A 27,941-nucleotide genomic window follows, 5' to 3' on the forward strand; every position below is an offset into this window, starting at 1 on the left:
GGGATCATTACCATCAAAGGAGATCAAAAGTTGACAAGAAAATGCTACAATGAAAGCTTGAACCTACGAGGTAAAGGTAAAGAAGTAAATACCATTGAACTCGGAGGAGTCCGAGGAAGGGAAGAGTTACGGTCACAACCTGAAGGGAAGATGGAAGAAATCCAAATCGGGGAAGAAGAAGGAAAAAACACCAACATAAGAGCTTACATGAAAGCAGATTTGAAGAAGGAGCTCGTAAAACTCCTACAAGAAAATTCCGACCTCTTCGCTTGGAAGGCCTCCGATATGCCTGGAATAGACCCCGAGCTCATGACGCACAAGCTGGCTGTCTATTCCAGATCCTAACTTGTGCAACAAAGACGTCGTAAGCTCGGATTGGAGCAAGCTCAGGTGTTTGAAGAGCATGTTCAAGCTCTTCTTGAAGCAGGATTCATAAGGGAAGTCAAGTACCCGACATGGTTAGCAAACGTGGTACTAGTAAAAACGCAAAATGGGAAATGTAGGATGTGTGTCGACTACACCAACCTCAACAAAGTTTGTCCAAAAGACCCATATCCCCTACCCAATATTGATGCTTTGGTTGATTCGTCCTCGGGATACAAGTACCTATCATTCATGGACACATACTCGGGATACAACCAAATTTCGATATATAAGTCGGATCAGAAAAAGACATCGTTCATCACACCTAGAGCAAACTACTGCTACGTGGTCATGCCTTTTGGATTAAAAAACACAGGGGCCACGTATCAAAGGTTGATGAACAAAATGTATGCACCTCACCTCGGTAGCTTAATAGAAGTCTATGTGGACGATATGTTAGTAAAAACCAAGGATGAGATCTGCCTTCTATCCGACCTCTCACAAGTCTTCGACACCATAAGAAGACACGGGATGAGACTGAATCCCACCAAATGTACCTTTACAGTAGAAGTAGAAAAATTCTTAGGTTTCATGCTCATAGAAAGGGGGATTGAGGCTAACCCTGACAACTGTAGAGCTATCTTAGAGATGAGGAGTCTGACTTGCTTAAAGGAAGTCCAACAACTAAATGGCCGACTCGCTGCATTATATAGATTCTTGGCGGAATCAGCCTTGAGATCCTTGCCATTATTTTCATTACTAAGAAAGGGATGCCAATTTGAGTGGAACTCTGAATGCGAATAGGCCTTTCAAGAAATTAAGAAATTCTTAAGTGAACCACCCATCCTCACCAGGCCACAAGCGGGAGAGGAGTTGGTGTTGTATCTAGCTGTTGCTGAAAAGGCAGTGGCTTCAGTACTGATACGAGAAGATGAGGTTGGACACTATCTCATCTATTTCACTAGCAAAGTGTTACAAGGACCAAAGTTAAGGTACCACAAAATAGAAAAATTTGCATATGCCTTAATCATGTCGTCCAGAAGACTCCGACCTTACTTTCAGGCACATACTATAAGAGTCTGGACAAATCAACCCATGAAGCAGATTCTCTAAAAGACCGACATCGCAGGTCAGATGGTGCAATGGGTCATAGAACTATCTGAGTTTGACCTGAAGTACGAAACTCAGACTGCCATTAAAGCCCAATGCTTTACCGACTTTGTCACAGAATACAGGTGATCAAATAGAGAGTTCCACGACCTGGAAACTTTATGTAGATGGGTCATCTAATAAGGTCGGAAGTGGAGCGGGCATAATACTGGTCAATAAAGAAGGGACTCAAATTGAAGTTTCCCTGAAATTTGAGTTCCCTACTTCCAACAACCAGGTCTAATATGAATCCCTGATCGCAGGACTGAAACTTGCCAAAGAAATGGGAGCGACCAAAGTAATAATCTTCAGTGATTCCTAGATAGTAACTTCACAGATTAATGGAGAATACCAAGCAAAAGATCCTAATATGAAGAGATACTTAAAAAAAACGCTTGAACATCTTCAACAATTTGATGACACTGAAGTCCAGCATATAACTTGGAAACTCAACAGCCGAGCTGATGCCCTTTTCAAGCTGGCAAGTACTAAACTAGGAGAAAACAACAGAAGCCTAATACAAGAAACCCTAAAAGAACCCTCCATTAACAAAAACATAGGCCAGGCCCAAAAGACATCCACCATGTGACCGACCTTTTGAGAGGTTGGATAAAAGCGCTGTTTGATGACTCCCTCTTAGAGGAGTTATATTCAATCCCTAGTATCTCTCACCCACTTCTAGAAGAGAGATCTTAATAACCCTAAGATAAAGGGACGGTTATCCACCATCAAAAGTGGAACTACTCCAACTGTGGTTATTGACACATCACCTATAAATATACTGACACCCTTCAGGTATACTTAAGTTCCAATACATTAAAACCTGCTAAGACCTTTGCTAACCTAGACATCGAAATATTTTGCAGGTACCATCCTCACCAAACGTGGAATAAGTCAGAATCCGCTCCATTGAAAATTTGGACTTCGCTTGCCAACCCTAAAGCGACCCGATTTCAGGTAACCCTCGAAACAATTTTAAATAAAAATGTAGTATTAAATTAAAAATTCGATAACTTATATATTCTAAATTATTAAATTACCAAATCAAGTAACTACTAACAAGTGAAATCTCATTCTCACGACTATAGTAAAAACACAGAAGACAAAAAAAAAATGTACCACTAGTAGGTTCAACTTCCTCCTTTTTTTTTTCCACCTGTTCATATTTATTATATTCTTATATAAATATTAAAAATGTTTGGTATAAGAATAATATTTTTTAAAAAACAATAACTTTTAACAATCTGATAAAAAAAATAAAAATAACGTTGCAAAATGTCAAAATTGCCACGGACTCTATGAGCAATTAACTCCTTCAGGCATTACCTAGAAGGCTAGAAAACACAGAAATAAAGAAAGCAAAGAGGACCCTAGGCAAGGGTATACTAGTCACTACACACGGCAATACCATTAACTCGTATGACGTGGCAAACTACAAGTAATGCACTACACCTGGGGTTTGTAGAACCGGCCGCACTGGATATACCACTCATTAAGTCGTAAGTGGTAACCGCTTTGCCACTGTTGAGAGTTAGATCCATTCTCTCTCTATTAACCGATCGAAGAAGCAACAAGAGCGAGGAGAAAGAAAGCATAACGAAAACGAAATCGAAACCGAAACGAACCCACACCACTCTCACATAGATCTCTTTCTCTCTAACAACACTTTCACCTTCTTACTCATCATCCATTAATGGCTTCTTGACCAGGTACTATCAATTTTCCCCTAAACTCTCACACTTTTCATTTCTTTTCTTTCTTTTTTTTTTCTTTTTGAAGAAAATATTGTTATTCTCTTCCTGAATTTCACTTTTAGCTATCTAGAATTTCAGGATTTTTTTTCCCGTTCTGAGAAACCCATTCCTTATTGAAAGTTGAGTCTGATTCGTCACTTTGTTTAGGTTCTTCGTTTTCCTTGCAATTCTAGGGTTTAATTTGCGCCGTATATATACATGTAATACGGTAGAATCTCATTCGGTCGAGAGCATGCCAATCAATTCTCCTTTTGATTCATAAGGTTTTGCTTTCGAATAGAATCGATTCTGATTTGAATTCGGTGCGATCTGTAGGAATCCGATCTTCTTCTTCTTCTTTATTTTTTTGTGCCTTAAAATTCCATATCTTCACGCAGAAATATCTGTCGTAAAGATTGTTTGGAGAAGCAATTGGATCATATGAGGTGTTCACTTGGTTGTATTGATTATCCAGCTGTCAATTCAGATGTGCAATTTTTGCGAGCTTGCTGTAATAAGGAAATTTCCAGCGGAGTCATTGAGGTTAGTTGTGCACGATCATGTTGATACCGTGTGCATTAACTTCATTCTTCGTGTTTATGTTTCGGGATTTTAATTTTGTGGTCTCCCAATCTAAACATATGCTATAGGTGCCTACACTTGAAAACCTTCTACCCTGCCATACAATTCTTGATCGAACTATTGATTTTATTGATTTCCTTTTTTTTCATTTAGAATAGTTAAGGTGGTGATTGAATTTGTTTCTAAATGGATTGAAGTCATTGGAAGGGGAATTTATTTGCAGGTAGACCTGGTGAGTCCAAATTATTTGATGCGGGGGAGTACCGTTCTGCAGTTGCATAAGCTTGGCAGAGGTGGAGACGGGCCATCATGGCTGAACGAGAGGAGATTGAGCTTAAATTCCGCATATATGATGGAACTGATATAGCGCACAGGACTTACTTACCATCTACTACAGTTGCTACCCTTAAGCAAAGGCTAATTACCGAGTGGCCTCAAGGTGAGTCATCCTGAGGGGCATCTATGAGATAGATTTTGTTATTTTTGTACATGTGTTGATAATTTGTGTTGTTATTTTTGAACTATTGTCATTGAATGCTCTATTTAGATCCCTTCCAAAAAGAACTAATTCAAAGCAAGCATTAGATTCATCTTTCAGTGATTATCTGCAAATATGTGCTAGGCATTTTTATTGTTTTATGGTTTACGACAGTAACAGTGCTACAATCTCGCCATACTCATTATCTCTCATTAAGCATAAATTATATAACCTAAAATATGTAATATTTTTCTTATTATTTTGTATTACTTCTCTAAATTACAGAAATGGATGCTGTTCTGCATGCATTTATCTGCAGTTCACTAGTTTGTAGTCAAGTTTTATGTTTAACCAAAAAAGTTAATACAAAGTCCTGTCTTACACATTATCCTTCTTAACAATGAAAGACTCAACTTCCTTTTCCATGAATACTTTTTACATGAGTCTTGTCATTTAACACCAATTTGATTTAACCTTTTGTTCTCTCGTATTAGCTATTTGTTTATCCATACCTTTATTTGAATATTTTTGTCTACAGGCAAAACAGTTACGCCAAAGTCAGTAAATGATGTAAAAATTATACATGCGGGCAAAGTTTTGGAAAACAACAAAACTCTTGCGGATTCCAGAATAACATTTGGTGACATCCCTGGTGGTGCTATTACCATGCATGTTGTAGTGCAACCTCCATTAGTTAAAAAGAAATCAGGTTTGTTCAATCCAACGTTTTGTTCTTTTTCTGAACCATCTAGGTTGCATGGACTGGCTTATACCTGTGAGATATCAGCTCTTGTATCCTAGTAGTTGATAGTAAACTGTGAACAATGGAAAGAGTTAAAAAAAAAAACAAAGAAAATCCGTTACAGATAAGTCGTGTGCATCCAGCAAGTACCTTAACCAAATACATACCAGCATAGGTGCCGCAAAAATTTGGCAAATTTAATTTTTCATTAGTTGATTTTAAGCTATATAGTTTATACTTTATAGTCTATCTCTTATCCTGTTCCAACTTCCGTCCATCTGTTTCTGTATGGCATTTCACTTTCTTTCCCACTCCTACTTTTATAACAGGATGGAGATGTAAATGATGTAGAATAGAGACTGCTAAGACACAAATGATTTTAAAGTAGTTCTTGTGATGTCATGGAAAATGTTCCTTCCAACAACTTGAACAGATCGTGATCAGTAATGGTGAATGTAGTATTATGGTATTGGTCTGTTAGTGAGTCTAGTCTGGTAAATAATCACAATTATGACAGTGCATCTTGAAAAAAACATGCATAAAATAATAAGATAGAACACTCTGGCTGCAGCTGTTCCAACTTAGTGGAATAAGGTTAATTATCTTTTGTCTGATGTCATCTGTTTGTCCTTCATATCTATCAATGTAGCTATTAATATTATGTTGCTCTGAAAGATATGATGCTTTTGGCAAGTTAAAGATACTTATTTATTTATTACTAAATTACACCTTTAGTTAGGAGGCATACCTTGCGGCTGCCCCTGAAGATAAGGTTGCGTTTTTCCTATTTTTATCTCAGCCTCTCCGGTTGTTGAATTGGCAGTGCGCTATCAAGTGGCATTGCCTTCTGACATGTTTGGATTTATCAAATCTTTGTTGCTTGCTTTTTTTTATGTTCAATTCATTACTAGCCATTGTCTTTGGAGTGAAATCAGATATTATCATTGCAAAATTCTGACCTCAACGACCACAATAAGAGTGTAATATTGGAGGACATACAGCCTTGGCCACGAGTCCATATTAGGCCACTTCGTAGCATTTGATGAATATATGTTGTTTGGAAATGTATAATTTGACATTTTATACGCTATAAATATCCAGCTATTGAAGCACCAACTTACACTTCAGTCCTAATCTTTATCTTTATTTATGGAAGCAATTTCTAAATTGTAACGTGTAGACTACTTTGATATTGAATAGTGTAAGTTTAATTTACAACCAAATTGATTTAATTATGTAGACTATGGATGTAAAAAATTGGCATATAATAAGGCAGGTCATCACTATCAGTAACATTGCTTGTCAAAGCGTACCGTATATAAGAATTCCCCAAAAACCTATTACTATCGCTTGGGACATTAAATAAAAATCTTACTATTATTTGGGGTTAATAATTTTTCGATACTTCTGTAACCTCTTTACTAATCAGGAGGCTACTGGATTATAACTTGGTCAGATACTAAATACATATGAAATTTGTAAATAGCAACGATATGTTAGATCTAAATTTTTTTTAAAAAAATATTTTTTATATTAAAATATAACCTGAGAATGAATACATATTTTGATTAAAAAAATAATTGAAGCTTAAAATATCAAAGCAAACACAAGATGAAAAACGGAGAAGAGAAGGGGGAAGAAGGGAGAAGAAAGAAAAGAGTATGGTGCTCAAGTTTTCGGTCTCTCTTTGGAAGTGAAAACAGAGAGACGAGATGTGTATAACTCGTTTGGTCATAATATTTCTCAATCTATCTTTGGTACTAATACTAGTATTTTTTATGTTCAGTAATGCTAAATTTATTAACATAGTACACAATTTTTTAAAATATAGCATAAAAAATTTTGTAATAACACAAATTTTTGTATATAGCATACAAATTTTTGCTATGAATGTATTTTGTTTGTTGGGTGAATAAATGTTTTAGGTATGTAGTCCTTTAAAAATTTGTGCTGCACATCAAGAATTGTGTATTATGCACTAAATTTTGTGGTGTACACCAAAATTTATATGTTGGGTGTATTTTATTGATATAGTAAATAAATTTTTGTATATAACACAAATTTATTAATATAGTATAAAAAATTTTACACATAACACACAAATTTTTGTTGCGAATGTATTTTGTTAATTGAGTAAGTCAATATTTTAGAGATGTAATCTTCTAAAATTTCTGTGTTACACATCAAAATTTTTGTACTATGTATTAAAATTTTTACATTGTACACCAAATTGTATATTCTGTACATATTTCATTAATATAGTATATAAATTTTTGTATATAACACAAATTTTTATATCATATGCGTATTTTCTTATGAACTTGTTTTAATAAAAGACTAAAGGTTTTTTTTTCGAATAACTTGTTTTTGTTTGTATTGTATGAAAAAAAATAAGTGTCATCTGGTAGAAATTTTTTTCTTAAAAAAAATGGTTAATCTAATTCATTGTCTCGTGCCGAAATTGTAAAAATAATCATACTATTGTTGTTTTAAATTGGAAGTCCTATCTGTTGAAGAAAAGTTTGTTAAGGTAAATAATTATTTTTTGGATTAAGTATTTTATTCGTCTTCAGTATTTTGGATTAAAATCAAAATCATTTTTGATATTTTTTATTAATATTATCATCAACGTCCTTTACCTAATTCTAGGACCAAAATACTTTTTATTATCATTTTTTCTCTATCACTTTCACCATATTCATTGACACTTACATTGCCAGTGAGAAGAAAGTGTTACTAGCAAGAAAGTGCACAACGACAGTAGCAGCAACCCGCAGCAACGACAATCTAACAACAACAATGCCTTCTTCTGTTCGTATCGCTTCTCTCTCTCTCTCTCTCTTAAGAATCAGTGGCAGCAGGGACGATCTTGTAGTAGCAATCCCTTCCTCCCTCCCTCCTTTTCTCTCTCTCTTCCTCCCCGTTGAACCACAACAACCCTTCCCTCTCTCTGTTCGCATTGGTTCTCTCTCTCTCTCTTTCTTTCTCTCTTTCTCCAATGAACCAGCGGCGATGGTGACCTAATAACAGCAGCGACCCAACCTTCTCCCTTTGTTTGCAATGCTTCTCTCTCTCTAACGAACAGTTGAGTGAGGAAAGTGAAGGGGAGGATGATGATAAAGGGTGTTTTGGTTCAAGAATTAGAAAAAAGATGATTTTATAACTTTTTGTAACGTTGATAATGATATTAATAAAAAAAAAGTCGAGAACGATTTTGATTTTAACCCAAAATGTTAAGGACGAAAAAAATACTTAATCCGTATTTTTTAAAGTATAATTTATCGTTGTGTTTTTTAGAGTTATTTTCCTCAACGCTATAATCTTCCTGGGGTATACATGGCCCGACCCAGTCCAGATCTGAACATTTTAGGGGCTAATTTGGTATGATTTCAACGGATTTAGGGTTGGAAAAAGGTCTCAAAAATAGACTCGGTCGTTATTTAGGATCGAGTTTGGGTCAAGGCGAATCCGATTTCACCTGACCCATGTGCACCCTAAGAAAACTAAAAAAGGTATATACGTTTTAAATTAATTTCAATATTATGTTATATTAATTATAAGTTTATTATTTTATTTTTAATCACATTTGTCCAATTAAAAAATAAATAAAAGAATAATCAAATTAGAATTTATGGACAAACTCAAGTTTAAATATAGATATCAATTTTTCAGTAACAAGTTTCTTTTTTATAAATAAGTGCATCATAAATAAGTTTTTTTTATAAATTATTTTTAAAGCTTTAAAGACCAAGTTTTCACCCAATTTAAACCCGGTATAATTGTGGTCCAAAAATATTTAGGTTTCATTGAGTTTAGGACAGGATTAGGGTCTCAAAAATAGACTTAGTGTATATTCAGGACTGAATCTAGATTAAGACAAACTCAATTTCACCCAACACATGTATACTCCTAAATTTTTCGAATACTGATTTGATTATTTACTCTATCATAGATAGATAGCATTTTCAGTAATAACAAATTAACAATGTGATTCAAGTCACTTTTTAATTTTGATATAAAGAGGTGAGTAGAATAGAACGGCATTATGGAGTGCATGCATGCTTTACTTGGATGTGATGTTAGGAAAGAATAAAACGGACCGTCCGATTTATGTCCTCCCCATCGCGTGTTGCACATGCCTTGTGTCCCAAAGGGATATCCCTTATACCAACATGCCCCTTCCTGTACCCACTCTCACCTTCTCAAGTCACCTTTTTTCTTGAACCCACCCAGTAGCCCCATTCTCTCTTCTTCTTCTTTACCAGATTAACAACTTCTTCTTCTACTTCAATTAAAAAAAATTTAATGTTAAAGAAACAAAAATGTAAAGATGTTGATCATCCTAAACTTCATATTATAAATTATCTCTGCCATTCTAATTATATAAGTTTATTTTTTAAATTTTTTTATATTTCAGAATTATTATTACTATGGTTAAAAATTTAGGAATATATATTTAAATGATATATGTTACAAAATTATTATTATTGTTAGAAATTGAATTTAGGAATATATATGTTACAGAACTATTATTATCGTTAGAAATTTAGGAATATATGTTTAAATAATAGTTAGAAATATATATGTTTAGATGTAGTTAGTGAACATTTTAATCAATAATAATATTTAAATTAGACTAATGTGATAGATTAATAAAAAATATATGTTTAGAATTTTTTATAATAATTTTAGAAATTATAATTAATTAACTTTAGAGTTACATTAATTGTTGTATAATTTTGGAAATTATGATTAATAATTAGGTTTTGTAAAATATAATATATTTTTGCTAGGGTAATAATTATTTATTTATTGTTAGATATTTAATTGACATAAATATATTATTGTAGTAGAAATTTTAATAAATTAGAACATTATTAGTAAAATAAAATTTGAATTTATTTATTAGTTATTATTAATAGTAAGTTAGTATTTATTATTAGTGATATAAGAATTATTACTCGGTAAATTATCTATGACTAAATAAATAAATAATTATGTAAAAAATAATTCAATCCTCACTTTAGAAAACATTATGTCTAAAATATTTAATATGTATAATAATATCATAATTTTTAAAAATTAAAAAGCATTTGAAATAATTTCTAGGATTATTAATTAAATTTAGAAGTTAAATTATTATTATTTTGGAGTTTAGTAAATTGGATTTAATAAAATTATTTATTTTTTGATATTTTCAATAATTAATAATAGTTGTTAGGTATTTAATTAATATATTTTGTGCAGTTAACTGTGAAAATTTTTTAATAATGATAGTTAATTAATTGATAGGTTAGTTGTATTTGTACATAGTTACTAAATTAATTAATTAATAGTAAGTTTAGTATTAGTTTAATAAATTATTTACTATTATTAGAAATTATTAACTTTTAGTAATAAATTAGTAATTATTAATGATTTGACTAATAGTTTGCTATGTTTTTGTAGAGTTCACGGAATTTGACATGATGTAACCACCTACTGTTTCTGAATCGGTATAATTAAAGTGTGGAGGAACATTTATGGTCTATTGGTTTTTATCATATTTTTTAAATTAGAATAGTTCAATGTCAAAAAACACTGATGAATGGAATAACAATATCTAATGGATTTTCACAAATAAATTTTACTCCTTCAAATATTTGCAACAAAATTTGACCGAAATAATATACTTTTAGTAGAATTCTATCATCCATTTTTTTTTCTCACATGAATATAAACTTCACTATCAAATTGTTTTGCTTCATAGGAAATAATAGAGATAGAGGAGTTGAGGGAAAAAGAAGAAAAAAAAAGAAGAAAGAGGAGAGAAGATCTGAGAACTTGTATACAAGTTACGCACACTATCGAACCGTCCAATTAATAGACCTAATTATTTTTAACAAAGAAATCAAATAGTACGATTTTTTCAGAGCATATCCAAAAAAAATGAGCCTGATTCAAGAACCCTTAATGTAATTCTTCACAATTTTTTTTGGTCATATACACACGCATATTGTCAAAAATTAATTTGTAAATGGATAAAAAAATATGAAATGCTGAAAAATGGATGCATGGTGTGTTATGCACAAATATGGAGCTGGCATTGTCAGAGATCACAAAACGCAGGTTATGTTTTGGTTGGGACAAAGACCAAGAAAGTGTAGCATGCTACAAACGCAGCCTACGTTTGGCAGGCTAGGGCAACCAAGTGACGAAACGTAGCTCTGTGTCTCCTGTATGCAGACAGGAGCAGTTGTTGACCAGTATGTGAGAAGGCAAAACGCAGGTTGCATTTGTCATCTATGCAGTAGGACAAAGTGCAGGTTGCGTTTGGCAGCCACCCTAGCTGTATGCGCGACACGTGTCATGGAGGGTGGTAAATATGTTTATAAAAGCCAAAACCAAAACGTAAATAGGGGAAGCAGTGGTGAACCAAGAGTGAAACAAGAGCAAAAAAACTGAAGAATCAAGTGTCGGAGAAGAAGAAGTATACGATGAAGGAAGAAAAAATGCTTCATAATTTTATCAAACCTAAAGAACACATTATTGAATATTCGGATCATCTTCAATGGGTAAGATAGAGAATAATAATAAATTATTATTATTATTATTTTCTAATAATAAATAATAATCGTGTTCATGGTGCAGATGTGTTTGTCATTGTATCTTTTGATTTTTCAACAAGCTTTCTTTCGAATCAAGTTAGTTCGAATAAGCCAATCACAACCTGCATTATAACCTTTACATTTCGCATAGAATGTATGCGACTCAAACTCATACACAATGTAATTAACTCCTCTAGAGATAGTGTAGCTTTTGATTGTAGATATCATCGACTTTCTCGAACCAAATTCCATTCCGATACTAAACTCACTATCTTTCGCTACAGCGTTGTCTTCACCTACGACATGCGCACTACCATCAGTCAAATAAGGCAAATAAAATAAACAGTGTAGGTAACTTGAATTAATAATCATAACATACCCATATTCGCATACTCAGAAAATTTCGGGGCATTCATGGCTTCGAGATCTAGAGTTCGCATAAAAGACGGAACACCAAACGGGTGCTGGCTTACAATCGCATCCGCTTCATTCTGCACCGCCAGATTGCCTGCCAAGTCTCCATCATCGTTTTCGTTATCGACTTCATAGTTGGCTTCGAACTCCTCTTCACTGTCATTATTATCTTTCTCCCAATCTATATTCCCGAGCTCATCAACATTGACCTCCTCGCCAACTGCGCCCAACCCTGGCTACTCTTCGAACTCAACGTATGGCTTTATCATCGGCACGTGAAATCGGATTTATTGATAAATACATAACAACTGTTGCATACTGGCATCGCCAGTGATGTGCATTATTTGAAACTGTATCAGCTCACCAAATACTTGTACAAGATTCCTATATAAAATATTACTCGCCCTTTTCGAAATGTGGCTTTGAATGTTATTACAAAGTTCATTTTGCAACTCTACAAAATTCATGGTACATGGAATAACAAATTACAACGGACATTCACCGTTATAAATACACTCGCAAATTTGTAATATTTTCTATAACTTTAACCTCACTTAATCCAACCAAAAAAAAAAAAAAAAACTAAGAACTACGACATATGTGCAAGAAAGAAGAATAAGAGGAGTAGAAGTGGAGTGAGGCAAGTTGAACGAGTCTTGCTTCGTATTTATAGGCAGGACTCTTGATTAAAATTTTTTTTTATGGAACGTAGCCTACGTTTGCATCTTCTAAAAAAAACTGACACGAAAAGCAAAACGCAAGCTGCGTTTTGTTATTTTAAAAAAAAAATATATGCCTACCACTAAATGTGGGTCTTTTTTTTATATGGATTAAAGCTTGGTGATATTCAACGTAATGGAGGCATGGAGGAAATTTTCCCTGCTATGATGACAGGCATAAAATGTAAGATGCGTTTTATTTTTGGCCTGTTTTTGTTTTTGTTTTTTTTTGTTTTTGCAGGAAAGGGGCCAAACGTGGCTTGTGTTTTGGTTGGTGCAGGATTTCAAAAATTTTTTTAATTTATTTTAATCCAAACGTGGGCTGCGTTTTGTATTCGGCTGAACCCCTCTCAGAACACGTGGCACGCATGCAGCTATGGAGCCTGCAAAACACAACCTGTGTTTGTCTCTGGTTCACTGACAAATGCATTCTGTGTTTTGCTCAGTTCGAAGTTGGTCAAGCCTTGGTCCTGTCGGCATGTAGGGCACGTTTCAATTTCTTGTTCCCTTCCCTCGCCAATTGCAGCCTGCGTTTTGCAGGTCTGCAATTTTCTGTTTCCAACGCCTGCAAAACGCTACCTACATTTTTGCAGGTCCCTGATATTCACAGCTCCACATTTATGAACATCACACCATGCATCTATTTATCTGCACTTCACCATTGTGTTATCCATTTACAAATTAATTTCTGACTAAATGTAGACTGCGTTTAGACTAAAATGAAATAAAAAAAAATTTAAAAACTTTACAAAAAAAAAACAAAACGCAGGGCGCGTTTGTTTAGTTTTCTGAACAAAAAAAATCAAAGACAAAAGTAAAACATAGGTTATGTTTTACTAACAGTAAAATTTTTGTCCACATATCCATTTCATTGATCAACACCAACTTTTTTTTTTCATAACAAAAAAAATCAGCCCACATATTGTAGACTTTTCTCTATCACAAATCAATTATTGCTAGAAATTGAACCTTGTCTGACTATTTAATATAAGGCAAATAATTACAAAGATACTTGTTAACAAGTTGAGACCTTCTTGAATGTGATTGTTGGACCAATTCAAGGGAGTTTTATTCCTGACAGGGTTACTACTACACACAACATCATAATAGTTCAAGACAATACTAGTACTTTTTATGTTTTTCATAAAAATTAAAGCGGATCAAAGTTTTGGCCCCCGCCGTCTCCGATTCGGTGGCGCCCATTGTTTTCCACGCAGCGGAGCCACTCCATTCAGTTCATAAATGGCAGAGTTCTCTTCCGCATCAACTCTTCCAACTCCACCTGAATCTCAAACTAGACTACACTTTGGGAAATTGCAGCACGGGTATTCTTCTTCTTCTTCTTCTTCTTCTTCTTCTTCTTCTTATTACATAAATTGCATTGAATGCTTTACCCTAGGTGCGAACACTACAAGAGACGTTGCAAAATTCGAGCTCCATGCTGCAACCAGATCTTCTCTTGCCGTCACTGCCACAACGACGCCATGGTCCGTTCCCTCTCTCTCTCTCTCAATCTCCGGGTTTTTTTTTTATTTATTATTATTTTTTTTTTGCGATTCAGGGTTCACTTAGCGATCCCAAGGAGCGCCATGAACTTGTCAGGCGCGATGTTAAGCAAGTAAGAGAACTGCGTAATTGAGCATTTTGTTCTGTTTGAGATGCTTTAGGATGTAACTAATTATGAATGTTTCTGTAATTTCAGGTTATATGTTCTATCTGTGATACTGAGCAAGAGGTACAATTTCGTGTCCTCTGTTTTCTTTTATTTGAAAATCGTTCATTCTGTTTATAAGTTATAACCTCATTACCTGTGACATCAATGATTCTCAGGCTGCCAAGGTCTGTGCTAACTGTGGCGTCAACATGGGAGAATATTATTGTGAAATTTGCAAATTTTATGATGATAATGTAAGTTTTTTTTGTTTTTTTTATTCCAATTAGTTATCTTGTGTGATGGAGTATAACTCCCTTTCTTAATATCTAATGTTTTCTCATTGCTGCAGACAGAGAAAGGACAGTTCCATTGCGACGAATGCGGGATTTGTAGGTTAGAATCGTGTATTGATGAATTCTTTAATTATGAGTCTGACTGAAGATACTGTATGAGTTGTTCTTCTCTCAAACATTGAGCTTTCTGTTTATATCAGATCTTCTTAATTCTTAATTTCAGGGTTGGTGGTCGTGATAATTTCTTCCACTGTCCGACATGTGGTATGTTCTCTTGTGAAGGTTTTTTGTGGAGTATTTCATTTGTTTTGTTTCCTCCTGTGTTAGCATTTGTATTGCAGTTCTTGGTGATCTGACTTAGCATGAATTTCCTCAACATGTTTTATGAATATTGTATGAAATTCAGGCTCTTGCTATTCAGTGAACTTGCAAGGCAACCACCCGTGTGTGGAGAACTCAATGAAGAGTTTCTGTCCTGTCTGTTATGAGGTTTGTCTATTTCGATTGCCAGTTTTGCTTAGAAGTTAGAATCGTTGCTCAAAATGTTTCTGACAGTAGTGCTTTATGCTGGTAGTATCTGTTTGATTCAATAAAAGGTACCACAATTATGACTTGTGGACACACAATGCATATGGATTGCTTTTATGAAATGGCAGAGCAAAATCAGTTAAGTTACTTCCTATTAAGCCTTTTCTTGTATCAGATTCCTTTTGAGATAAGCAATTGTTTTTGATTGATAAGCTGGCCTTTGATTATATCAATCAGGTATCGCTGTCCTATATGCTCAAAGACAGTTTTTGATATGTCTCGGAGCTGGGAACATTTAGATCAGGAGGTATGTTCAACTTCCTATCAAATTTTTGTAGACGAAAATTGTTGGTCACTACACATGGTTCTGATATCTTGGGATTAGCAGAATAGGACAAGACGAAGGAGGGTATGGAGGTTTTGTTGTGAAACTTTGTAGGCATAACATGTCATAAACATTGTAGGAAAATTCACCGTTCTAAGCTACACCTATTTTTTGCTATATCCAAATCTCAGATAAACGAATGCCTCTAAGCCTCTAACTAATGCATGTCATACCAACGTGGTGTAAAATGTGTTACTAAGTGGAATCTTTTAAGGAACTTGGTAGAGATATATTGGCTTATATAGTGTAGCCGAATTCAACAATCCTATAATACACTAAATCTTTTGGTAAAAAAAATCTCAGCTAGTTAATGCCTCTTTAGTAATAAACTAATAAACCTTGTGAATTTATTTTTGCTTCTTGCTACAGATAATTGATGATCAAATTCTGGGTTTCTTTGCCAATTTCCTTGGCATCTTCATCTTTGTACTGGTGATAGCTTATCTTTTTGTTATGGCTGATCCAATGTATGAAGGGAATTAGGGTACTGTGTGGTTGTGATTTTCATGTTGTAGACTTGGCTATTTTTCTAATGGAAGTTAAGTTGATATAGAAAGGAACTCCATTTTGAGCATGTGATACTCCCAAAATCTAATATAAGCTATTTTTCATGTTGTAGACTTAGCTATTACTGCTACTTTTCACTGCTAGTACTCTGAATTTCACTACATTGTTGTACTTTTTGTGCTCATTGTTTTTAATTCAATGAAGAAATAGATGAATTGAATTAATTCAATTAATTACTGCTAGTACTCTGAATTGTTGTACTTTTTATGCTCATTGTTTTTAATTCAATTGAATATTTCTTATTGGTTTAGTTAATTCAATGATTTTTTTTTTTTTTTTTGTGACTATCTTAATGAGTTCAATAGTGATATCATGACTATTGAATGATAAATTGTTAATAATTGATGAAATTAAAGTTTTTGTTACATTTTGGTTGATGTAGTTCTTTAGATTTGGAGGACATTTTAAATTCAATATATGATGTTTTTACATACATGTCTTTCTTTAACATTGTTATATTTGCATAGCCAGATTGAAGCTGTTCCCATGCCTGAGGAATATAATTTTGAGGTAGTTACTTCACTGTCTGATTCTCTTTAGGCTAGTCATAAAAAAAAAAAACATTGCTCGACAAATTTATCCAGTTAGCTTTCACATAATATCTTACTCAGTTCAGTTCCAGATAATTTGGTGAGAATATTTTTTATAACCTGTTTATGGCACTGTTTCTACCTGGATTTAAAACCCTTGGTATTTGTGTATCATCAAGCATGGAAGTGCGTTGATAGTATTCTTTTCAGTTATGCATGATTCATCATAAAAGATGAAGAATATTATTCTCACTAAACATGGTTCTGATATATTGGGATTAGCGGAATAGGTCAAGATGAAGGAGGGTATGGAGGTTTTGTTATGAAACTTAGTAGGCATAACATGTCATAAACATTGTAGGAAAATTCACCGATCTAAGCTACACCTATTTTTTGCTGAATTTGGATCCTCTAAATTTTGAATTTTTACTTTAGAGGGTAAAAGTGTAACCTCTCACCCTTAAATGGTTTATCTCTCATATTTTCTCTTGGTCCTACTTATGAAATAAATGGTGAGAGATTACACTTTACTCTCTAAAGTGAAATTTAAAATTTAGAGGATCCAAATCCTTTTTTGCTATATCCAAATCTCAGATAAATGAATGCCTCTAAGGCTCTAACTAATGCATGTCATACCAACGTGCTGTAAAATATGTTACTAAGTGGAATCTTTTAAGGAACTTAGCAGAGATATATTGGCTTATACAGTGTAGCTGAATTCAACAATCCTATAATACACTAAATCTTTTGTAAAAAAAAAAAAAATCTCAGCTAGTTAATGCCTCTTTAGTAATAAACTAATAATACAAGTCATATCACTATATCAGCCTGTTTTACAAAGGGTTACTGCTATTTGTAGGTGGGGAATGCATATTTCTTTACTTTCTCATCATATAATAATAATATCTTCTAAAAAAAAAATTGATAGTTGTTTACCAAACTCGGTATGCTTTTATGAAAATTATAAATACTAGGTTGCTGGGGTGTTTTGCAGGTTTCTATTCTGTGCAATGATTGTAACAATGCAGGCAGGGTTTCCTTTCACCTATTTGGTCACAAATGCAGAAACTGTGGTTCGTATAACACCCGCAGAATTTCAGCACCAGAAAGCTAGTAATGATGCTGGTGAGTGGTGATAGTGAAGTAAAATCATGAATTCTCCCAAAATTTCTCTTTCACCTTTTCCATTTTGTTTTTGGACATGCCACTGTTTCATTTAAGAAATCATCTTGATTTTGTTTATTATAGGCATATTCTGTGGATGAGGTCCATTGTGGATGGCTGTGATATACACCCTTTATTTTTTTTTCTCTCATTCCCTAATTCTTTCGGTGAAGTGGAAAGAGAAAATCATTATGTAATTAATAATTTGGATAAGAAAGATGGGACACCCAAATTATAGTACTTTTCTAAACTGATGACACTGGAATTGCCAAAAAGAAAAGGTCAAGGACAGATCAATTTCTCTGATGCTAGATTAGGTGGGTTCACCTAGATTTCTTATAGATGCCGCTATGTAATGAACTAATGAAGTTAAAGGGAAAGAAAAGAAATTGGAACATGATTAAGCATTCTAATTGACTTGTAATTTATAACACGATTATTACTACTAAAGATGGAAAAGTGGGAAATTGCTATTTCAATCGGACTAGTGATTACGTGGGAAATACGCAAGGCTTATGTATGTATATATAAGTGCTAGAAAAGTGTAAAATTGGGATAAGACATTTATGATACAATGGACCAGAAAAATTAATCACTTTGTCAATTTGGTAATATTAAATCCTTGACTCCGAGTTGTCTCGGACCCCTTCCTAGGTGTTCTTTTTTGGGAGGTGTCCCCTCCTCGGTGTTATTGTGGCCATTTTTTCATTGTTACAAGTGGGTATGTGAATCTTATCAGATTCATAGATTGTACGTAGTAGAAAGCTAGAAGCATGTCTTGTTCGATTACCACAAGAAGGGGCTATGTCATGTTCTATTCCTACTGAAATAGATAGCTGACGATAACAAGAGCAACTATAATTTAATTGTCACGTTTTTGAACCATGACTACGTTGCAAATCAATATTCAATCCAGAGTGTGAAGTGGGAAGTGTAAATGTGGATAGAAGTGGGTCCTATCAACTTTGCTGAGGAAGAGAGGACAAATTTCATCTTAATGAGTGTCTACGGTGGCCTGGTCATAAAATATTTATGAGTATGAGGATTTAGCCACTGCAGTGACATTGTGGTTGATGGGTCAGAAAAAAGAAGGAAGAGGAAGGTGGGGGGCCCATAATATTTTTCCAGCAAGTTCGGTTGAAAAGGCCCTTGGCCCACACTCATCAAATATCCATGCCAATTGCCATGCTACCCTTCTTTCTGAAAACGATATCCCCCACCCTTTCCGTGGTTATCTTTAATCTCTTTTTGGTAGTTGCCATTCCAATAGAAACAATTTAACTTAACAAAAAGTTATAAACATTTTAAATTATTAAATAAAAATTACTATTTTTTATGATTCTAAGTTTTTCTCTTTATTTACTTTTGTTTTATAATTTTATCAAATTTAAAAAAAAATAAAAGATTTTTAGGAGCTTTAGTGCAACATGCCAATAGGAAGTTGTAATAAAACTCTTTATTTTCGATTAATAAATGTGTTGGAGGCTATCTTCATTCCTCTTATAGGCAAAATTCGAAGCAAGGTACAAGAACTGTTGGAAAATCACAGAATTTTATAGAATTTAGAAAATTATTAAATTTTATGGACAATTTATTTTCTGTATGTATGCATACTTAACAGTCCGTGTCTATCATTTTGTTGGGCATTGCTATAATGCTGAAATTACTGTCTCTTGTAATTGAGTTTTTTTTTATAAAGAAATTCATTTCTTCCAATAAAAGAAAATAATAATTACAAGTTATATTGTAATGATGTATTATCTAGATGTTGGAAATCAGTCGTACAGTTTTCACGAGGAAAAGGTGAACTATAATAATTTTTTATGGAAAAAATGTTACGTTTACCCTCTTACCCTTTTTTTTTTTAAATAGCAATTAGCCATTCAAAAAACTAAGTCCAAAAAATAGGTTAGAAAGCAAGTAATCATGTTCAAAAGAAAAGCCACCAAATCCTTTTGAAGTAACTTTCAACTTTTTCTTTATAGTTTGTTGGTTTTCTAATTGCGGATAAGAGATACACTTCAGTCCAATTTAGGGATATGCCCATCCAAAGATTAAGTAAAACTGTAAAAGTCACTAATAAACCAAAAAATATTAAAAAAGAAGAAAAAAGTTCAGAAGATATAATTTATTCAATGAAAACTTATAAGTATTTAAGAATATATTCTGTGACATTAATTAAATACGTATTATTAGAGATATTTAACCATGATAATAGTAATATTATAAAAATATGCATAAGATTTTAACAACATAATACTGATTGATGCGTAATTTTATATTGTATTCATATTCATATTTATAGGGCAAAAAACATATATAAACCAAGGGAGCAAAAAAATAACACGAATCAGTCAAATTGAAAATTGTTTCACGAATCAGCCAAAGCATATTACTATGTAATTCGAACTAGCTTGGTTCAAACTACAATAACAAATAAATCGAATCAATTTCGTTCGAACTACAACTAGCATAGATCGAACTAGCTAGGTTCGAATTACACAGGTGAACCACTCTCCAAGTAATTCGAACCGAGCTGGTTCGAATTACAGTGAAATTGCATCAAAAAGTAATTCAAACCAGATTGGTTCGAATTACTCACAATTCGTTCCATACTAATTTCTGTTACTAGCATAGTTTCTGCCTAATGTCTTAATTTAACTCGTAGAGTTTGTTATTCCGGTGTGCATTCAAAATACATTTCGTTTAAAACTCCGGAAACAAAACATATTCATCAATTATGATCCCATTCACAGTACATCACACTAACAATTAACAAATTCTATCATTTACCAACTACAAGTAAGAAAACCGAAAATACTAGAATCTAAACGCGAAATTAAAATAACAAAAGTACGAAAGCTAGCAATACACCTAATCATGTCCCTCTGTGTGCTCTGTTCCTCGGAGCTGTGGGCAACTCCAACGTGTGTGGCCGGACTGCCGACGAAGCCCACATCTCTTTGGCCGGTTCGGGTCTGCCTCGTCCATATTGGTCCGTATCCGAGTGGACCTCGGACGATCTTCTCTTGCACGCCTCTTATTCGGGTCTGGGATGACAGTCGGCCCGTCATATGGTGGCCAGAAACCCTCCGGAATGGGAGGTGTGAAACCCATCCGATACACACTGAAGACCGAACTAAGACGATACACCTGGTGGACGTAAGGCTCCCATGTAAGCCGTGAGTAGGCACAGCATGCCAGTGCGTGGGGACACGGGAAATGAAGTGCCTGGAAGTATCCGCAGTCACATGTCTGAGATGCAAGCGAGACTCTGTAGCTACCCAGTGAGAAAGAACCAGTAGGAGTCGTCTTTGCGACGGTGAACTCGGAGTTATCCCTGTCATACAAAGTCACCGTGAAGCATTTAGCCGTCTTCAAGTTGGCCTCTATACACTTGACCAAGTGTTGAGTAAATTGTTGTCCGGTTCCCTGCTGCGCCTCAGCCTCTCTCCCTTTGTGAACAAATAATTCGGCCAACCTTCCGTATGTTGCCTTCACTAGCGAGCACACAGGTAGGTTTCTGACACCCTTAAGGATTGAGTTCACACACTCAGAGATATTCATCGTCATGTGTCCGAATCTACGCCCCTCATCACAATGCTGTGTCCACAATGAATACTCAATCCGGTTCGCCCATTCACATATTGTCGGGTCTTCATACCTCAGAATATCAAACCAGTAATGAAACTCGACATCGGTCTTAGCGTATGCCGCATTCACAAGTAGCCTCCTTGCGTCTTTGCCCTTGAAGGTTAGGGCAAAATTTGCCGCTACATGTCGAATGCAGAATGCCCGGTATGCAGACAGAGGTAACCATCCTCCGTCAGGAGTCTCAAGCGCGGCCTTAATGCCGTTATGCCTGTCCGATATAACCAGCAGATCCGGCTACGGTGTTACGTGCTCACGCAAGTGGGAGAGAAAGAAGGCCCACGACTCAGCATTCTCACCCTCGACTAATGCGAATGCCACAGGGAGTATGTTGGAGTTCCCGTCCTGTGCAATCGTGACAAGCAACGTTCCCCCATACTTGCCATAGAGATGGGTGCCGTCAATACTAACTAGGGGCTTGCAATGACGGAATGTCTCGATACACGGTGGAAACGTCCAGAATAGTCTGTGAAAATAAGCTTGAGACTCGTCCAGTTGTCCACCAACATAAACAGGACTTGTCCTAAGGACTGCAACAGTACCAAGTATCGTCAACTGGACTCCTAAAACCCACCTTGGAAGCTCGTTGCACGACTCATCCCAGTCACCATAGATGAGGGCAACAGCCTTCTGCTTGGCCAATCAGACCCTCCTATACGTCGGCCTAAAACCAAAGTGTGCGGCGGTGGCATTTAGGAGCACCTTGATGCTGACGGATGCACCAGCCTTAACCATTGGCATAATGAATGCCGATATCACATGGTAATCCAAACTCCTGTGGTTGCTGGAGATGGAGGTGGCGAGACACGTATGCGGTCCGTTGTAGCGTTTGACTTCCCAAAGGCCTTTGCGCTGTCGGAGACTCAGGCGAATCAACCAGGTGCACCCATTCCCGAACTCAGAACACTTGCCCACATACCGGCGATAGTCAGACTCCACGACCTTGTACTGTACCCCTCAACGGATGCTGTAAGTCTTCACACTTAACAGGGCCTCATCTTTATCCTGAAATTGCTGACCAACCTGAAACTCTGTCAGACTTGTAGACCCTTCGCCATCTCTAGCGCCAAATCCAGCCGGCTGCCCATGAACCCCCTCCTACCTCATGGCATCTAAGTCCAAAGAGGAAAAATGTGGAGGGTACTGCTATGTTCCAGAGCTAGAACCACCGCCCGCCCCAGCAGGCTCACTTGCTCCGACATCATCGCCACTGTCATCAACAATCATATCCGGCTCGACATCATCGTCATCTGGATCATCCAAAAATCCATCTCCAACCCCAGCTGGTGCAGCACACTGTAAAGAGGTTCGCAGAAATTCTCCTGTTCCAACCTCGTTGCCTACACTGCCGTTGAGATCAACAGCGAACGAAGGGGAGACAACAGGTTGGACGGGTGGCTCGTACGCAGGGACAGAGGAAGAAGCAACGGCAGGTCTGGAGCTAGAACCAGCTACCGTGGCTAAAGTGGTGGTATGCCGGTTCAAACCTCCCGAGCTGGATACCACGTCAACCAACTTTCCAACAGTTTAGGTGTCCTCACCTCTGGAAACTGCCGGCGACAATGAAACATGACCTGCAAATCCTCATCACTCCCGATCGTAAAACAATCATACTTAACGGTTTCTTGGAGCACCGTGATTGGAATGCGATAGAAAAACTTCTTAACCCGTTTCACACCTTCTAGACCAAGTTTCAGCAGTACAGAGTTAACAAAGTCCTCATACCTCGTCGTAGGCCTGACGATCATACACAGAGGATCCTTATCAGTGAACTTCACACCGGAACGAATTTTCTTCTTAATGGATCCTCTGTGGTGAACCAACACTACGAAACTCTCCTCAGTAGCCATCTTACCCCTCTAATAAGAGCAACTTATATTCACGCCATATATATACATGTCTAGTCCTAACTAATTCGAACCAGCCTGGTTCGAATTATTAATTACTAATTCGAACATACTTGGTTCGAATTACTTTGGGAATCCCCCACTATATAATTCGAACTCATCTAGTTCGAATTATGTATGGAATGAGTTCGAACCAACATGGTTCGAATTGTGAATTTTGCCAAGTAATTCGAGCTAATTCGATTCAATTTATATACAAATGCAATTCGAACTAAGCTAGTTCGAATTGTATAGAGAATTGCTTTAGTTGATTAATGAATCAATTTTCAACTTGACGGATTCACGTAATATCTGCTCACCGTTGACTTATATATGTTTTTTGCCTATTTATAGTATCAGTGTTTATAGATACATAATAACTTATGAAGGGATATTTTCTTCTCAAATAAAAATTTTTGAAATTTGATACTAAATCATTAGAGAATGTATTAACAATTTAACATTATGGGTAATGTATTGATATTTCAATACCCATATAAAAATAAAGGTAGCAAAAATAATTCTTTAAATAATCGTATTTAGAATAAACAACTATTTTACTCGCAAGAATTTAAAATGCTTAGACAAATTTATTTGTAAATAAATAATAGGTAAATACTATCATAAAAATTTTATAATTGTTTTCATTTAAAGATATTTTATTTATTCTTAGATGATGGATTGTATGGTTAAATTTTAATATATTATAAAAGTGTTATTTTTATTTAAAGTGTATTTAAATAAATAAATCACATTTTTAAATAAAGTTTTTTTTATAAAAAGATGTTTTTATCATTTTCATTTGAGTAGTTACTTAAATAATATATCCATGAAAAAAACTTCATGTACTAATTATTCAAATGTTAATTTATTTATAAATAACAATGATGATTTATAACCAATGAATTATAACTCAAATGACATAATTTTTAGATACTCAATTACGAGGTTACGAATTCGAGTCTCTTATCTTGGATAAAAAAAAAACAATGATGATTTATTCATATTTTATAAATATAAAATTAACTTTATTTATTCATAAAATCATTTGAATAAAAACAATAATTTATTCTAGTATTTAAAATACAAATAAATAAATGTAAATGTCTTATCTGTCCAGCTATATTATCACTCGTTGATTATAGAAAAAGCCAAGTCAAAACTCAAAAGCACAAGATTCGATACCATTCTAGTTTTCATTTATTAATAAATTATGTTTTCTATTTTGAGTAAAACGGTAAAACCCACTAATGAACTTTTCTCTTTGACTTCATTCCTCTTTTGCTGGGCTCTCTTCTTAACCTCAATATTTTATATACCAAACCATACAATTAATTAACAATTATCTTAAAAGTCCCTAACACTCGTGTTTTTTTAATTCTATTTTAATTTCTGAAAAATACAAATATATCAATACAAATTAAATTAAGACAAATATTAAGAAGTTAATATTTTTAATAAAAAATATAAATAACTAATTTTTAGTTAGTCAATATTAATCAATTTAATATTATAAAATTTACAATTAATAATTTATGAAAGTAGGTGGTTGATCCAAAATTCTCATTCTCAATAGCGCTGATTTGAAGCCATATCCTCTTTTCTCTTCTCATATTCAACCCAACCCAACTAACTTTTCTCTCTCAAAACCCTTTCTTTTTCTGAGATTTGAACTCATACAAAGAAGCCATGACTGGTTCTCATCAAAATTCAACACACTCTGCATCACACACACAACAAGATAAAGCTTCAACACCATCACCATGCGATTACTGCAACAGCTCCAGATCAGTTCTGTACTGCAGAGCAGATTCAGCGAAGCTCTGTTTCAAATGTGACCGCGAGGTTCATTCAACAAATCAGCTCTTCTCGAAGCACACACGCACTCTTCTCTGTGACTCTTGCTACGATTCCCCTGCTTCCATACTCTGTTCCACGGAATCCTCTGTTCTCTGCCATAATTGTGACTGGGAAAGTCACAACCTTTCTCTTCCAACCGTACACGAGAGAGGTCCCCTTGAAGGATTCACTGCTTGCCCTTCCGTTTCGGAGCTTTTAACCATTCTGGGGTTTGAAGATGTTGGGAAAAAGGCTCTGCTTTATGGTGATGGTGGTGGTGGTGGTGATGGAGGAGGAGGGGAAAAGAATTCTGCTGACGACTTTATGGGGTGTGAGATTGAAGGCTTTTCAGATTTCTTCGTTTGGGATGCTCCTTCTGTTGTTAGTCTCGATGATTTGATTTCTTCTTCTGCTCCTTCTCATAACTTTCAGGCTATGGAGGTTCCTCCACTCCCCAAGGTATGTTCTGATTCATGCTCCATTTTCTATAACAATTGAGAAATTCGTGTCGGTGAATATGTCAATTTTTGTTTTTGGATGGAGAGAACATTGAGCAAATTTGTTTCAAGATAGAGACATAGTTCTTGTCTTTTGTTTTTGTGTGTGTTTCATTATCTCTGAGGCAGGTGTTTGAGTAGGAGTGTGGATTGTTTTGAATGTGTTAAGAACACATTGAAAATCTATGTATATTGCTCTATGATTGTTGACTTGGTTCAGGGTATTGATTGTTATTGAATCAGAATCGCAAGTCTTCTTGTGGGAGACATAGAGAAGAGATTCTTAGTCAGCTTCGTGAACTCGCAAAGTCTGAGCCTTTAGACTTAGACTCTGAACAACAACAATACTTGCAATCAGGGAACATGTCCACAGATCTTGAACATGATTTCAAGACTGATAAATTCCCTTCTTATGAGGTAATTAAACCTTCTATTGCACTTGTTTTTATTACCAATTCCCTTCAGGAATTGCTGTAATGATTATTGATTGTGTATTTCAGTGGCATAGAAGAAGCAGTGAACCTATGAATCAAGTTGTTCCTCTGAATACATTGTTGAATGAAGAAGTTGCAGTTGAACATCCAACTTCTGCAGTTTCGGAGAACAATGAGGGGAAAACACCGATATCTTTCAAATCCGAAACTGTATCAGTTGTTCCAAAAGCTACTCCATGTGAGTTAACAAGTCAAGAAAGAGATTCTGCTTTGTTACGGTACAAGCAAAAGAAGAAAACCAGAAGGTATTCCTATTGCTTCATCCCTTGCTTTGTTGGTGTGCTTTTAAACTCAACAATCTTTGTGTTACAAGGAAAATTAGGATGGATGGAATAACTGAGTTCTTACCACTTATAAAAGCTGCGGTTAAAATCGTAATATCGGTCATTAGTAATTGTTTTTGGATTTCAGTCCTTCAGAATCTCCTGAGATGTCAAGTAAGGTGGAAACCCAGATGCAATCGACTTCACGTGAAGTTGATAACTGAGAGCTGTTAGATGATCTAACGGCTCTCAGCTATCAACTTCACATAAAATCGACTGCACCTGAGTTTTCACTGTCAAGTAAACATAGTTCTATGCAACATATTTTCTCAAAATTGTTGAGTTGGAAGAGTTCTACACAGACTTTTAGGGAAAATGCTGGTGTTACAGAATTTATATTCTGTTCATATATAAAGTTATGAGCTTCCTTAGACATCTTATTAAATTGACATTGCTTCTTGACGTGGAAAACAACAGATATGAGAAGCACATAAGATATGAATCACGAAAAGTTCGGGCACAAAGCAGGATAAGAGTCAAGGGCCGATTTGCCAAGATGGAACACTGATATCATGGTATCCTGCTACCTATGGCATTGCAAATCACTACTACTTATAATAATAATAATACATCGCATAAATTAGTATAATTTTGTGTATATATGTCTCATGTATAGGGAACTTAATTATATCTTGCACGTGCATGGTGTATTCATGATCTGCATTTAGGAAATTGTGCAGCTATTATTCTCTAGTAAAGTAAAGTAACTCACGTACAGTTGTTTTATGTGAAGTTGATTTAGTTAAACATGTCAAATGATATTATGTATGTAGATGTAGATACATACAGTGGAAATACACGAAGGAAGAAGCAGAGGGAAAAGGATACATAATTCAGCAGAGAATGAAGATAAGTGAGCATTTTTTGCCAGCTTCAGCACTCTTGTTTGTTAGGTCTTGAAGCTGAAGGCTTGGAGAATAATGCTTACATGTTACACAATGTAAAGTTATAGAATGTTAGTTGTATTATGTTATTATTCCCTACCTAGCCATATTTGTATGGTGTGACAGGAACACACACGAATATTAATATGCATTCTATGGCATTTCATATTCAATATTATTCTTCTGTTTTGATTTTCATCCATAATTAAAAAATACAAAATAAGATAAGCCATAAGTAAGAATTACAAGATGAAAAGAAACAAAAAAACTATAAGAATAAGTATAAATAAAATCAATTTTGTATAGATTTTAAATTTAATATTTCTATTCAATAGACTTAATTATTGGGGCAAGAATTTATTAGATTCATGGTTTGTACTCATAATAAATTAAAAGTTGTTCCTACTACTTCATTCTAGAATCTTGAATAATGTCCAAGAACTAAGAGTAACGTAAGGTTTCTGCTGATTATTTTAATT

At 34.8% G+C, this 27,941-nt stretch overlaps 4 protein-coding genes across 5 annotated transcripts; 3 read left to right on the top strand and 1 right to left on the bottom strand.

Moving 5' to 3' along the window:
- The first annotated feature begins 2,996 nt into the window (after positions 1-2,996).
- On the top strand, positions 2,997-5,014 carry LOC107492522 (membrane-anchored ubiquitin-fold protein 3). The gene is given in 5 exon segments (XM_016113559.3): positions 2,997-3,221; positions 3,644-3,788; positions 4,051-4,266; positions 4,844-4,957; positions 4,960-5,014. Coding segments are annotated over 3 exon segments (288 nt in total). The 5' UTR covers positions 2,997-3,221; positions 3,644-3,788; positions 4,051-4,136; the 3' UTR covers positions 5,004-5,014.
- An 8,776-nt stretch (positions 5,015-13,790) lies between these two features.
- On the top strand, positions 13,791-18,301 carry LOC107492523 (E3 ubiquitin-protein ligase MIEL1). Of its 2 annotated transcripts, XM_016113564.2 has the most exons (13): positions 13,796-14,092; positions 14,167-14,254; positions 14,329-14,385; positions 14,470-14,502; positions 14,598-14,675; positions 14,771-14,814; positions 14,938-14,978; positions 15,121-15,203; positions 15,289-15,380; positions 15,480-15,549; positions 16,666-16,704; positions 17,719-17,849; positions 17,973-18,301. In XM_016113564.2, the coding sequence occupies exons 1-12, from the start codon at positions 14,010-14,012 to the stop codon at positions 17,836-17,838; spliced, it is 828 nt and encodes a 275-aa protein (XP_015969050.1). In that variant the 5' UTR covers positions 13,796-14,009; the 3' UTR covers positions 17,839-17,849; positions 17,973-18,301. The 2 variants fall into 2 exon arrangements, with proteins under 2 accessions (XP_020982094.1, XP_015969050.1); XM_021126435.2 differs by lacking the exons at positions 16,666-16,704; positions 17,719-17,849; positions 17,973-18,301 and adding an exon at positions 15,997-16,659 and having other exon boundaries at positions 13,791-14,092.
- A 2,461-nt stretch (positions 18,302-20,762) lies between these two features.
- On the bottom strand, positions 20,763-22,231 carry LOC107492409 (uncharacterized). Its single transcript, XM_016113433.1, has 3 exons — positions 22,114-22,231; positions 21,823-22,069; positions 20,763-21,750 (listed from the first exon to the last, which is right to left on the bottom strand). The coding sequence occupies exons 1-3, from the start codon at positions 22,229-22,231 to the stop codon at positions 20,763-20,765; spliced, it is 1,353 nt and encodes a 450-aa protein (XP_015968919.1).
- A 2,739-nt stretch (positions 22,232-24,970) lies between these two features.
- On the top strand, positions 24,971-27,640 carry LOC107492524 (zinc finger protein CONSTANS-LIKE 13). Its single transcript, XM_016113565.3, has 5 exons — positions 24,971-25,723; positions 26,005-26,178; positions 26,262-26,500; positions 26,996-27,093; positions 27,352-27,640. The coding sequence occupies exons 1-4, from the start codon at positions 25,115-25,117 to the stop codon at positions 27,084-27,086; spliced, it is 1,113 nt and encodes a 370-aa protein (XP_015969051.1). The 5' UTR covers positions 24,971-25,114; the 3' UTR covers positions 27,087-27,093; positions 27,352-27,640.
- Positions 27,641-27,941: the final 301 nt, after the last annotated feature.

This window comes from Arachis duranensis, chromosome 6, assembly GCF_000817695.3.
Source record: "Arachis duranensis cultivar V14167 chromosome 6, aradu.V14167.gnm2.J7QH, whole genome shotgun sequence".
NCBI lineage: Eukaryota > Viridiplantae > Streptophyta > Magnoliopsida > Fabales > Fabaceae > Arachis > Arachis duranensis.